General features: G+C 41.5%; 1 protein-coding gene across 1 annotated transcript; it reads left to right on the top strand.

Moving 5' to 3' along the window:
• The first annotated feature begins 236 nt into the window (after positions 1–236).
• Positions 237–14574, top strand: APOH (apolipoprotein H). Its single transcript, XM_024198335.2, has 8 exons — positions 237–406; positions 2727–2903; positions 3733–3829; positions 8314–8390; positions 10332–10520; positions 11198–11377; positions 12780–12977; positions 13945–14574. Exons 1-8 carry the CDS (start codon positions 346–348, stop codon positions 14007–14009), a joined length of 1044 nt encoding a protein of 347 aa, XP_024054103.1. The 5' UTR covers positions 237–345; the 3' UTR covers positions 14010–14574.
• The last annotated feature ends 265 nt before the right edge of the window (positions 14575–14839 follow it).

Here is a 14839-nt window from a genome sequence, read left to right as displayed (position 1 = left end):
ACCCGATAAGGAACTGGCCCTGAAAGGTTTGGAGATGACTTACTCGTTGGTGCCTAGTTTCTTGAAAAAAAAAAAGAAAGAAAAAAAATTCAAGAGGACACAATCCAGGGGAACCATCAGGCAGAGATGAGTGACCTTCAGAATTAGTCACTATCTGAATTCCTGTAATACATGTACATCAGGAACATTTCTGCCTATATTACCAGCAGTCTTTTATCTTCTATTTACTAGATCAGAGCAAACATGAAGAGTTAATATTTAACTCACCTCTTGTGGCTGTCTGCTAATTTTAAGAGAAGAAACGGTTACTTTAGAGTCATTTTGGAGGCTTGGGAACCAGCAGCAATGCCCACTGTGCTGTTCTTGTGGACTGTTACTCTAGCACACTGTGCTCTTGCAGGACGTGGTAAGTGTCTTTGACTTTTGCATAGCAAATAGTATTCCTTATTGTAAGTAGAAAATGAGGATGGGAGCACGTTGGTGGTGATGGGGGTTTTGCAGAATCTCTGGGGGTTATCAAGCAGTTGGAAAAGTCTGGCCAAAATATTAGAATTTTTCTTGAAAACTATCACCCTGTACTGCTTCTGTAGGCTGAGTGCATGGCATTGCACAGACCAGGGGCTCCTTGTATTTCTCTGTTCCCCCCACTGCCCGGCTTCCTGTGTGCCATCCTACCATCACCCTCTATTTCAGAGACTCCCTGCAACCTTCCCACTCCCCACTTCTGTGTCCCCATAGCATCCCTCCACCCCATACAGGATATTCTATTCTCCCCACAACATGCCAGGAGCTCTGTGTATCTCCTATCTCCCCCTCCCCAATACCATTGTCCCCTATTCTTTCCCTTTCCAGGGATTTGGTGTGTGCCCCTATTCCCCCTTTCCTCTGCATACCCCTGCCTTCCCACCATGGCAGGGGTTCTGGGTGGGCCCCCCATTTCACCCTCTGCCACATGTCAGGGGCACTGATGTCCCCTCTGTTGTGTTAATTTAGACAGAATAAAGGGCCTAAAGAGTTAAACGTTACAGAGTTTTAGACAAGGTTTAGGGTTTTGTATACAGATACCTCAGCTTGCTTAGTACCATGGCAAACACACTATTAAAAATCTTTTCCTTTTTTGTGTCTTTAATAAAAGGTTAAAACCATTAAAGCATTTGAAATGTAGAGTATTAAATATGACTTTCTTTATAACATCCCTTGTTCCCACTCCCTTTAGACGGTAACCCCCCTTTATCTGAAAGTCTCTTAGATGGTAACTGTCCTATGGGTGGAAAAGAGAAGAAGTTAATTGAGATGGGCTGGAACTGTATGATTGCTGCTGTTAAAGTCTGAGCCCATTTCTCAGAAGACAAAACAAGACCAACCCACACACAAGGGAGGAGAAAAGAACAGAGAAGGTAGAAAATGCAGCGTCTGTCTCTGATGTGGACTCCCACTTGCAACCTCGCGGCTGGAAAAACACTGGCACAGCACATGATCTTATCAGCTACCCTTGTCAAACTTGAACAAACATTCGGGCTCTTTTGGGCATTGCTTTTGGGTGTCTTTTTCTGGTCACAGGCTTACAGCAGTTTTGCAAAATGTGAAGTCTTGGCCAGCAAAACCAGACTCTCATTAGAAGGAAAAAGGCGAGAGTTAGAAAACAGAAGAAATAAGGTGGGGAGGGAAAAGCACACACAAGAGTGGGTGTGAGAGACAAGGAAAGAACACACAAGGGAGGTGAGACAAGGACAAGACCACTCAAAGGTGTGTGTGTCACACACACACAGACACAGACACAGTCTCACATCCCAGGTGGTGGTTGGGATTCAGCTGATATAGGTGGCAATGTCATCTGTCTTCCTTTCTCTGGCCTTGCCTGGTCAGGAACTCTTTCAGGCTCAGGATGAAAAAAAGGCCTGGGGTTCCAGAAGATGGTGAGGGTGGCAGCCATGATGGTGAAACTCGCTCCAGTAGCCAATTTTTCTCTCCAAAGTGTTTTTCTTTTTAAGACTCTTAAAAGTGACGGGGAGGAACAGTCCAGCCTCTTATTATTTTGTCCACCGATTAGGCCTAATATCCGACACACCAATTTTGGTTCATTGATTTCTGGTTCCACACTTTTCCTGTCTCAAGGACTGTATTAAGATCATGCCTGGTAGTTATATCAGGAGGTCTTTTTGTTTGGACTAATTCAGTCTGTCTCTTTTTTGCATCTTTTCCCATCAACATTTGTTGTAGGTTATTGTATCATTTTATGAACTTTCACTCGCTTTTCACAGTTGAGCCCACAATTAGGGTAAATTTGTATGCTCAACAACTCCTCCATACAATCGTCGTCCATTTTCCTTCTATGGCAGGGGTTCTGTGTGACACCCCCTCCCCCCGCCCTTCCCAGGGTCCTCCATTCTTCCCGCCCATGCCAGGCATTCTGTGTGCACCCCTATTCCCCCCCCCCATTCTCATTTCTTTTCTGTCTGGGAGATCAATCATTCAGGGTGTTGTCATTTTTAAACTATATTAGGAGGATCAGCAGAGCTGAGATAGGGGTGGTGTTATTTTGAAAGGTGTCACTGGGTGCCATCAAGTGGTTCTTTGATCTATGGACAGTTACAGACAGACAATTGGAGAAATGCCTTTGAGTTGAGTATAAGACCTCTGTGCTTGAGTCTTCTGAATCATACAAACAAAAATCCTCTGCCCAGTACAACTAAAACCTTTTATTGAAAGTGCTTCCTTTCTTCCAGTTTGCCACAAGCCCCCTGAAGTGCCATTTGCTACAGTTGATGTAGCCAAGAGAGTATATGATGTAGGTGAAGAAATTACATACACCTGTGATCCTGGTTATAGCCATCAGAGTGGCTCAAGGAAGTATACTTGCCCTCTGTCTGGCAAATGGCCTATCAATAAAATGAGATGTATACGTAAGTAACTCATAAATACCATTCCTAGATGTTATATTCTGCTGCTGATAGACTGTGCATTGGTTTGACACAAGTTTTTTTCTGGTTCGTGTGATCTATCTAGCTACGAAGCTGTGATGCCTTCATTTTCTGTGTTCTTGCCTTTACATTCTAAGAACTGAGCGCAAAGTTGAGTTCTTAAACTGTAAAGTAAGCAGCCATTTTGTTATCAGGGTTGCTGCTGCTAGATGGGAGTTGCACACTTCACTCTCTATTGGGAGCTTTACTTTTGTTTTTTCTTGTTGTTGATTCCCTTAATCCAAAATAAAAGATGTTTAGATTGAAATTATATAGTTGTTCTGTATACACTGAAAATTGTAACTATTTATGATGTTTATAACCAAAATTTTAACTCAGCTGTTTCATCCTTAAAATTCGAAGGTTCGTTTATTCTATTGTTTTAAAGTGTGTGAGTAAAATATTGATAATTTTGAGTTTAATGACATCTACAGAAATATATTTTTGTTTACAAAATTCCATTATATTTAAATGGAAGCAGGGTCAGACCCTGACAACTTTAATCTTTATTGACTTCAATCACAGACAAGTTATTTATATCTCATGCTTTGCATAGCCCTTAATCAATTGTCAAAGCTAATGTAATCACTAAGAACTTTGAAACTATCTTAAGTGTATTTTGATTTCAAATATAAAATGTCTAGAGTGATGAAAATGTGTACAAAGAAGTGAAGAAGCTTGAATGACACTAGTCATTAAATGATCTAAATTCTGTGACTGCTTTATTTTATACATCATGAAATAATAATATCCTCTCATCTTTAAACAACAGCAAAGAAATGTCCCTATCCTGAAGCCATGATAAACGGAATAGTTCATGTTACAGACGTGAACTATCAAAGTTTGATACACTTTTCATGTGAACCAGGGTAAGTTCTCACATCACCATGCTATTAAAAATAACTTCAACATAGTAAGGTAATAAACTAGATCCTCTGGTTTTATTAATTGAGAAAAGCTACAGAAATAAAAATGATCCATTTCATATTTTATTATGGTGAACATAGAAATTGCTATACTGTATTAGACCAATGATTCATGTAGTTAGGTAACCACTAGCAGAGATTTTGTTATGAAATGTGATTTCATTTTATTTATGTATTTTAAATAGTATGAACATACTTTTTAGGAACAAACCCAGGAAATTGTTGTACTGTTCATATAAAATATTTCTAGAAGCACGGTGACTTGGCTTTATTATTCTCAAAATCCCCAATATTGGTTCCCATAGACATCCATCTTATCCAGCTTTCTTGTTGTCTCCAAGTTTGGATAACATAGAGGAGTTATGTGACAGAGAATAATTCAACCTTGCATGCTGTATAAGATGATCAGGCTAAATCCAAGCAGCAAATTTAAGGCAAAGGAAGATCAAAGCAGTGTTTCAAAGTTATAAGGAAACTACTGAGAAATGTGGTCTACATTATTGAAAAACTCAGGCCCCAAAGCAGTCGTCATCCGTTCCTTGGAGTGTCCCCAACTCATCCTGACAATCAGTGCACTTAGAGGGACCTCTGCTCATGGGAAGGATAAATAAATCAATTTAAAATGCAGAAATATAAGAGAAATCCAGGGAAATTGCAGGCTAGATTGAAAAATTAAAACAAGAAAATTGGGACCCCCAAATTAATAAGAAAGCTGCACTAGACTTGGAAAACTGAGAAAATCAATGAAAGGATTGAGAATAATGGCAAAAAATCTCCGAATGACTGATGCTTCCACCAGAATAACACAGAATGATGTATTGTACATGATCACTCAGGGCACACTTGCTCCTACTGAGTCTGCCCATGGACTTCAATGGATGTTGAATTGGATCATTAAGAACAAATCTCGGTCCTGTTAGTCAATGCTGAAATTCCCCTGGATTTTCAATGGGATCAGGATTTGGCCCTTAGTGAAACTGGGGAAGATACAATTAGGGGGATGACAGCTAGAGCAGACATTGAGACCCCAGGAATTGAGCTGACACAGAAATAGGACAGATTTCAGTCCACATGTTAGTACAATATTCAGTTCAAATCAACAAGGTGATCTCCAGACAGCATCACTCAGACTGAGAATATGGGAAACAAGGTCATATGGAAATGGCTGTGTCAGAGCTGCTAAACAACTGATTTAAAAAATTCTTCACTTGTCAGGAGCCCCAGATATTCAAGAATTGGTGTGGAGGACAGGTCTCTCTCTCTCTTACCCTGTTTAACCTTGGCCATAGCTTAGCGGGGGATTTTGCGACTCTCAAGAGAATGACTCTTAGAAATGGAACCAGTCCAAATGGCAGGGCTGATTTTATGCAAAAAAAAAATTTCTGTGCCACCTACTCCCCCCTTTGTAAATCCCCTTTGTACAGCATGAGATGAACTTCTGCATCAGAGACAGCTCCATAACAATGTAGGCTCATGGGGCTGAAAATATTGCTTCCATGTCTTCCCCTGTACAGTGAATGAAAACTTGAGGTTAACCCTTATTTGGTCTCCTTATGCAGCAGTGCAATACACTTTTACCCAGAGATGGCTGGTTTGAAAAAGTGCTGCCAGTTTTGGAGATTAGAATAAATTCAAAGGAATTGGCTAAGGAAAATACAGCGACAGATGTTTGATAACAGCACGTTGGTGGAACCAGCGATACATAAAGGATGTTTCAGCTAGAGCTGTTCCCTGGTTTTGAAGTGCTGTCGGGTGACATTAAAACTGGGAAGAAATCTGTAGAAACAAATCACGTGGGTGAAAACAATTGTAGGTAGACAACGTTTAAAAGAAATATCCTATCAAAATATACCTAACCACTCTTTCGATATGCAAATGAGCAGTCACCATCAAGCAACCTGTTTATAGATGTAATTATATGTTGTGACTGCGCAGTGGGTTCACTCACAATTTTTGTGGATTCGGCTAAGGAAGCCTGCTGAATGTATGGCTCTAAAATAAACCGCACACAAAATAGGCTGTTCAGTGTGAGCTGCATTATTAGTACGTCATCAGCACACTTTGTATCCAATGTTTTTATTATTTGCATAGCACCTTAGGTTGTCTGTCAGAGGGCAGCTAGCCCCCTGAAGGGGTCGGGGGTTGCGCTGACCTCTGAGAGGCTCTGGGAGGCAGTTAATTACACCAGAGGGAAGCACTCTGGTGTGATAAAAGAAGCTATGCCTGGTGGGGGCTAGCTAGGGGAACAGAGGCTCCTGGGGAGAGGAACTGTTCCCAGAAAGTAGGAGAACACACCTATGGAGAAGGCTTCTTGGGGGAAGCTGGTGATGGGGGGTCACCAGCAAAGAAAACCAAGGAAAATTGCTCCTGGGTGGGAGAGTTTGTGACAAGAAGGGACTATGAATGATAAATCTCAGAGAAACCAAGCTACCTTGAAAGTCTTCACTGGGCAACAACAAAAGCCCTGGGAAAAGAGGAATTTTATGTTGTCCTGGGGAAGGTCAGCCTCTGTGGGAACTTTGATGCAATAGGAGAGACCCTCCCCCAGCTAATGACAAGAGAGCCCTGACTCCAAAAAAGGGTTCTGGGTCACGAAGGCCTCCTAGGTAAGGAACCTTGGATATAATTAGCATTGACAGACGAAGGCTGACTCAGCCTCCTCCCTGTCCTGCTACAGATACTGAAGGGGAGGCCTATTTATGTGATGTTCTGCCTTTGGGGTTGAATAAATAGACCCCTGAAGGGGTGCTGTTCAATATACAAGCCTCACTGGACTTATTAAAATCCTCACTCAGGGAAACTGAGGCAGAGACACAATGGCAGCACCTCACCAAGGTGATTTTGGGGTGATGGCCCCCATTACAGTGTACTTGACATTGAAAAAAACCCACATGGAAATAAGAGATCCTTCCCTGAACAGCTTAAAGCCTAAAAGTATCAGAAGGAATAGAGAGCGAGAGAGAGAGTCAGAGAGGAGAATAGTGTTGAACAGGCAAATAAGATCAGGGAAACAAGAGTTTTGGGGACAGACTTGGAGGTGGATAGGACAGTCGCTCTTCTGCATGTAGGAGCACCATGAGAAAGGCATGAAGCTGAGTGTGGAATGAAACGGAAGAGCAGAAAGCTGAGAGGATTCTGTAGAATCTATGCTATAAGAGGGGGGCATAGAGGAAATGAGAACTAAAATGTAGGCAGGGTGGATGGAGCTCTGCATAGCCTTGTGTGTGTGTATATATATATACACAAGATGTGTCCATCAAAGTATCACCATAGCAATAGTACAGCATAAAGGTATCACTTCTTTGTAAGGTATCCATCTAAGACTACAAATATAAAGATATTTGGACAATAGTCAGACAAACATGTGATTCATTCCGCTGGAATAATTCATTAGCAAATATTTTTCACCTGTGACATTCCTGGCTGAAGCACAGACTGGAATTCATTGTTAAGTGTAAATCAGTGCTTAATTTATGCCAGGGCTGAGGCCTGGCACCTCTAGGCTTTGCAGTTCATAGCCCCGGCACCTCTGTGCTTGCTGTATCAGTTATGAATGTAAAAAAAATGTCTTGAGCCCCAGCAGCTAATTGCTTGAACCCCGGCACCTCTTTCATTACAAATTAAGCACTGGTGTAAATGGTTTCATTCAAATTGCTCCACTGAGAAAGACAGTATAACAAGCAATAAATAAAGGCACCTCTGACATTCAGTATAATCATGGGATTTGATTGATGGACCTCATTTTGCTAACAATAATTTGCTGGTTTCCAGCTGTGTAATATAGAAATGACAGAAACAGGATGAGCATTTCATTAAAACTCAGTGTAAGTACTTTCACTAATACATTCATGGAAGTCTGGAGATAAGGACATTAGAGGGAATGTACATGTGAATTAAACTGGGCTGACTGGTGTCTACTGGTAAAGTTATGCACTATGTATAAAATCAGATACTTCAGGGTAGATACCAAACAGAATCAATGTACTTGTCACAGATAACTGAGTGTTGCTCCCAAGAAACCATTTATTGTACCATCCACTGTATTAATGACAAATCAATGTTCTTTACTTGCATGTATACACCGTATTAATCAATTATATAAACCAATATGGCAAATACTATATATAATTGACTGTGGAAGGTATTGGCCTCATATTCGTTTTCTCCTCTTGTGAAACCACGCCTTTTGGAAACTTGCAGTGTTAGTATAGAGCCAATTTTTTCAGGTTTTAATCAAAATTCCCATTAAAATCAATGAGTGTTTGAACTAGAGAAGGATTCCAGGATTTGGACCCTACGGTGCAGTGCATATCTGCTTGCTGGGTCTCTTTTAGAGAAGTACTAGTCCCTCTTGTCAAGATTATTTCAATTCTGCTACGTGTAAATGGTCTCAAAGTTTGCTTATAATTGGATCTCTTTCTCTTCAGATACATTCTCTACGGATCAGACACTAGCCAGTGCATGGCAGATGGACAGTGGAGCGGAAAACGACCTGAATGCCAACGTATGTGTCCCATATATAAAAGAAATTCTCTAGGCCTTATTCTTATGTACATTCAAGACTTCTTTATGTTGTTCTGGCCTTTTAAAGACCCTTAAAGTGGGCAGAAATATCTTTCCATCCGCTCCACGGCTTCTTAGCAGTGCCAGAGCAGTGTAAAGGGCCTCAGTGTAAATAGGAATCAGACCTTCTATCTTTGACATGGAGAGAATGGTGTGATCGGTTTTATTTTTGGGGTGTGTGAATTGTAAGAGAAGAGTAGTTTAATAATCTGTTTAATAGAATGGGAGTCTGGAACTCCTGAATTCTAATACTGGAGCAGAGATGATGCTGATTCCCTGGGGATTGGGCAGGTCACTTTCCCTCTTTGCTTCAAATTAGGATATTAGGGAAACCCTGCCACTCTGGTGTAGGTGTTGTTTTGCCATAATCTACTGTGACAACGTTCCTCCTCTATCTTGGTGGGTCCTGCGCTTATTGGCGGATTTTCTTGCCTCAGAGATTCACCATGTGGGTTGGGGAACAGCCCAGAGACCTTCCCCTCTGGAAGAACCCACAGTCCAGGTCAATTGGGAGGTTTGGGGGGAACCCGGGCCCACCCTCTACTCCGGGTTCCAGCTCAGGGCCTGTGGACTGCAGCTGTCTATAGTGCCTCCTGTAACAGCTGCATGACAGCTACAACTCCCTGGGCTACTTCCCCATGGCCTCCTCCAAACACCTTCCTTATTCTCACCTTCCTCCTGGTGTCTGATAACGCTTGTGCTCCTCAGTCCTCCAGCAGCACACCCTCTCACTCTCCCTCTCAGCTCCTTGCGCCTCTTGCTCCCAGCTCCTCACGCTCTCACCACAAACTGAAGTGAGCTCCTTTTAAAACCCAGGTGCCCTGATTAGCCTTAATTGATTCTAGCAGCTTCTTCTTAATTGGCTCCAGGTGTCCTAATTAGCCTGCCTGCCTTAACTGGTTCTAGCAGGTTCCTGATTACTCTAGTGCAGCCCCTGCTCTGGTCACTCAGGGAACAGAAAACTACTCATCCAGTGACCAGTATATTTGCCCTCTACCAGACTCCTGTACCCCATTGGTCTGGGTCTGTCACACTACCCTTCATAGACATACAACACTTTGATGAGAGAAGTACAAATATGCAGTTATGGTCTATGTATTATTATATAGGCGGTAACATTTTACAGCAATCCATGAATTACAAATGCTTATGCCACTGAGCCTTTTAATCTTATTGCTTTGGGAAATATATTTCTCTGTGATGGTATGCATAATTCCATCATGGGCATGGTGCTCGTTCTGTGCGATGTTCCTCAAGGCAGGAGTAACAGCTAGGTCAGTGGTACTCAGTCCTCAGTGGTTCAGGAGCCAAATGAGCGATCAACATTACCCAAAAGAGCCACTGTAGTGTGAATTCATTGTTTCATTTACTATAGTGCTATATATTCATATTTAAACAGTATGATGGGAAATATTTAGTGTGTGTGTGTATATGTGTGTGTATGTGTGTGTGTATATAATATATATACACCTCTACCTCGATATAATGCAACCCGATATAACATGAATTCGGATATAACGCGGTAAAGCAGTGCTCCGGAGGGGTGGGGCTGCGCATTCCAGTGGATCAAAGCAAGTTCGCTATAACGCAGTTTCACCTATAACGCGGTAAGATTTTTTGGCTCCCGAGGACAGCGTTATATCGAGGTAGAGGTGTATTATTCTCACAGCAAAATAACTGACCAAGTATTATTATTTTATCGGCTACAATTGGTTAATAACCTAGACTGGTTAATAATTAAATCACACAGTGTTTTAATATGTGCTGCAAAGAGCCTCAGGAGGCACATTAAAGAGCCACTTGCAGCTCTCGAGATTCAGTCGGAGTATCGCTGAGCTAGATTTATAACATATGTGGAATAATGATGCTCTGGTTTTTCCAGCTGTGACTTGTCCTCCTCCCTCGCTTCCTGAATTTGGAGTTATTTCTTACCATAAGCTATCGCCTGGAAATGAGTCCGTCTTCCAAGACGTTATCCGTTTTGAATGCTTATCACCTTTTGCGTTGTTTGGAAATGAAACCGCTACTTGCATGGCCAATGGGAACTGGAGTGATATACCGGAATGCAGGTGTAAGTAAATATATTATCACTAATTTACATTATTTTATTATTTTAAAAGCTTCTTAGAATAACATGTATGAAATAGCATGAACAATATTTTTTTAAAATGGGCTATCTAAAAAGATACCAACTTGTTACTGCATACATTGGATAGACTAGAATTCACCCTATTCTGAAAGGCAGAATCATGAATGAAAGTAGAGTGCTGACAATGACCTCAAGATGGCACATTTTGTAGAACAAAACGCTGCCCCAAGGTAACTATAACCTATGATATTGTATAAGTTTATGCAAATCAAGAGCAACTTCCACTGATATGAAATCAAAATCTGGTCCATGAACATATTCCACTAACTAAGCAGTAGCAGTGAACTATTTCATCAGTTTAAGAAATACAGGACTAGACTGCCAATTAGTAACTCCAGTTGGTAACTCCATTAGCATAACTCCATTGAATTCAATGGACCTGTGCCAAATTCCACTATTTTAGGATCTGATTCATAGATTATAATGAAAATATTTCTAAACAAAATAACATTTGTTTCTTTCTAACATTTTCACCTTCTCTCATGGTATATCTCTGGGAAAGAGGAACCAAAGAAAGTTTCAAGGTTACCATATTTTCCACAGTATATAATAGGTCTTAAACTTCTACAACTGATGCAGCTTTGTTTTTTCTACAACAGATGTAAAATGTCCACATCCAACGGGGATAGAAAATGGATTTGTAAATTTTCAAGTTCGCAGACCCTATCATTATATGGAGAGCGTCGATTACGGCTGCCAGCCTCGTTATGTGCTAGATGGACCAAGGGAATCAAGGTGTGAAAAAACAGGTAGCTGGTCCATCAAGCCAACCTGTAAAGGTATGAATATATATACTCTGTATTAAAAACCATCTATTGACCTGTATTGTCCTAAAAGTGTAGATGTCCATCATGAGAGATGTCTTTATAACAGTTCCCCATCTCTAAACAAAGCAGAAAGTACAAACATTTCAAACTGAGATCTGTAATAAAACATGAAATGATTATCTGCTTCAAAATCTGACCTAGTGTAAGAGGATACAACTGAATTGACTTCAGTGATCAAGCACCTATTTCCACTAGGTCTGAATTCTCCCTTTTACTCATCTTTCTCGTAACTGAATGAAAACATTGTACACTGGTCAGGTCTACGCTAGAAACTTTTGTTGGTGTTGCAATGTTGCTTGGGGCACTTCCCCCTCCCCCACCGCCTTTTTTAAAGAAATATTTCTATACCGGCACAAACCTCAATGTAAAGGCTATACCACCAAAAGCATGTTTTATGATGGTGTAAGCTGTACCTGCACTAGAAGGGTTTGCCAGTATAATTACACCAGCAAATCTTTTCTAGTGTAGACCTGGCCTCACTAGTCTCCCCCATTTACTGTGATCAGAAGTAACATTTTCTGTGATTATATCACTTAATTTGTTTTCCATCAATATTTAGACTATTTGAAACATATTCACACTTTAAAATTATGAAAAGGGTCAAAGATGCCGCTTATTTGGATGTTCCCAAGAAAAGATACACCTACAACTGACCTATGGAAACCAGCCACTTGACCACATTCATCAAGAACACGTATTCATCTAAACCAGCATATTGCAATAAGTCAGAGCTTGGGATTTTCAAAAACACCCAAGCGTGCTTCAAAGTCACTTAGCCCCAGGGGTGAAAGTAATTTAAAGGACTTACCTGTACGCCGGAGTCCTGAGCGGGGGGGGGGGGGGGGGGGGCAGGGCCTCAACCGGAAGCGGGCAGGGCCTCAACCAGAAGAGAGGGAGCCTTTAAATCCCCGGGCCCTTTAAATCGAGATTTAAAGGGCCCGGGGCTCCAGCTGTGCTAGTGGCGGCTGGGAACCCCGGGCCCTTTAAATCACCGTGGTAGCCAGGAACCCTGGGGCTCGGGCAGTGATTAAAAGGGCCCGGGGCTCCAGCCGTTGCTGGGAGTCCCGGGCCCTTTAAATCGCTGGCCTGGGGAAGCTGCCCCCTGCCGGTTTGTGTACCTGTACACCGTACCATACCAGCTTACTTTCACCTCTGCTTAGCCCACTATCGAATATCCCACACAGGGTCTGTACTCCAGCTAGCTAGGCAAGCGGACAGATCTGCATGGGCCACAGGGTGTTCTTCTACCTCCAAATGTTATTTTTGTATCTTCTTCAAAAGACCTAGCCCATTCAATTTTTAAACAGAGCTCTTATTATTCAGAAGTACCATTTACAAATTAATTGTTTTTCAGCACCATGTAAAATACCAGTTAAGAAAGCCACAGTGTTATTCAACGGCCGGAAAATAAAAGTTCAGAATGACCTCAAGGAAGGAATACAGCATGCTGAAACTATTTTCTTTTTCTGCAAAAACGAAGATAAAACGTGTGGCTATACCATACCCACTCAGTGTATAGATGGCCAACTCACAGTCCCTTCCTGTTTCGAAGGTATGAACCAGGGTAACTGCACAAGAGTGTCCAGCTTGGGAGAGTGATAAGACCTTGATTATATGGGGGGGAGTGGTTTCATTTAGCCTGAATCCATACTTGAGGGCTAAAGCATTTGGCTTGAAGAAGGGTAGTGGAAGGTTTCAGTGGGAGAAGAGGTCCCAGCTATGGAGAGCATGCATAGCAAAAGTCTTCTATGTCAGAGAAGTGCTCTGTGGCAAAAAACTGACAGGGCCATGGCCAGTGAATCTGTGACGTCATGAATTGACTGGTCAAAACTCTCGATGGAGGAGGATTGTAGGGACTTATGTAGGATTTATGGCTTTGAGACCCTGGGACATTGCATTCATTCCTGGGGAAGAACGCCATCCTTGCTATCACTTATGCTGGACCTATTTATTCAGGATTTGAATGGAATTGTGGGGAGGAGGGATCACGGGCTGGTAATCCAGCTTTGAATTTTTGACATCAGGATCACAAAGTGATTGATGGCTTCACTGCAGAATTGAGGCTGCAGAAGCTGCGTTGCAAATGCAAAATATTTCAAACAGAAATAATTTGAAAGATTCTGATTGCTAACTTCTTTATTAGCAGTCAGGGAAATATGGCAGCTTGTAGGCAAGAGGAAGTGCTTTGTGTTTGTTATTCTTTTATTAAATTTGCCCCCGCAAAAAGTTCCTCTTTACAGCTCCATTTCATTTGAAAATGTGTGCGTGGGGGGGAGGGAGAGAACCCCACCATATGCTCAATGGGGAAATGCCTGCTCTCATATTTTGCATGGCTTGCATTAGCATCAGACGATGGATGCAGCTGTTGCTGAAACGGGCTCTCGAAAGGTATCTTTCTATGGTTCCTATGGAGTACAGCTAAAATTCACTACATAGTATGCCCCAGGATTGTAACTTATTTCAGTTGTTCCGTATTTTAAAGAATCTCACCTAGATTTGTAACTTCTTGTTTTTGACAGAAATTGGTACTTTTCTATCTTTTTGGAAAAAGGATCCAGCAGAGTTGACACCATGTGATGCCTGAGTGAATTCAAAACAACAACATAGTTCTGTTAACGAAATGTTTTATTACAACAAAACTGTAAAGGTGGCAAGGAGGTCCCAAGGAGTGTATTCCTCCCTGCCCCTACAAACAGTATCATCTCAGTGCCAGTCTATTTCACAGTCTAAGATAAAATGTTCTGTTACAAATTCTCTCCTGAGATATATCTGATCTGTTCCTTTGCTCACTTTCCTCTCCTTATTTGCAAGTCCCTTTCAGACCACCCTAAGCAATTCCTCTCCTTTGGTGTTTACACTCTTTCATGTACTTGTCATTTGTTCTCACATCTCCGGCCATACACCAGTGTAGTCATTTTTCAGTCAAGCTGTAGTGCATACTTATTTCTTTTAATATTACCTGGGCATTAGTCAAATCCTCTAGCTCTTTCCTTTTAATCATTCAAAGTCAGTTTTAACTGTATCCACACAGTATTGTACCCTTCCTCAGAAAGTGTTTTTGAATGGTAATTGTGGCATTTGCATGTGAAGAAGAGGGTTTTTTACCCACGAAAACTTATGCCCTAATAAATCGGTTAGTCTTTAAGGTGCCACCGGACTCCTCATTGTTTTTGTGGATACAGACTAACACAGCTACCCCTCTGATATTGTGGCATTGATTTTCTTATTTTCTTATTGTGCCTTTTTAACTAAACATGAGAAATTTAACTATGAAAACAACCTTCTCAAGTTACTCATTTTACAGTCTGATTTCAAAGCAAACACATATAAAACCATGCCTCCCCTGTACCAGTAGTCTGAAAATTCAAATGAGGAGGGACAGTGCTTAGTAAAAAGGGAGGCGCTTGACTAGTG

Source organism: Terrapene carolina, unplaced genomic scaffold (genome assembly GCF_002925995.2).
Source record: "Terrapene carolina triunguis isolate 2854851 unplaced genomic scaffold, T_m_triunguis-2.0 Scaffold192, whole genome shotgun sequence".
NCBI lineage: Eukaryota > Metazoa > Chordata > Testudines > Emydidae > Terrapene > Terrapene triunguis.
Note: the sequence above shows the minus strand (reverse complement) of the source record. Positions and strands in the feature narration are given on the sequence as shown.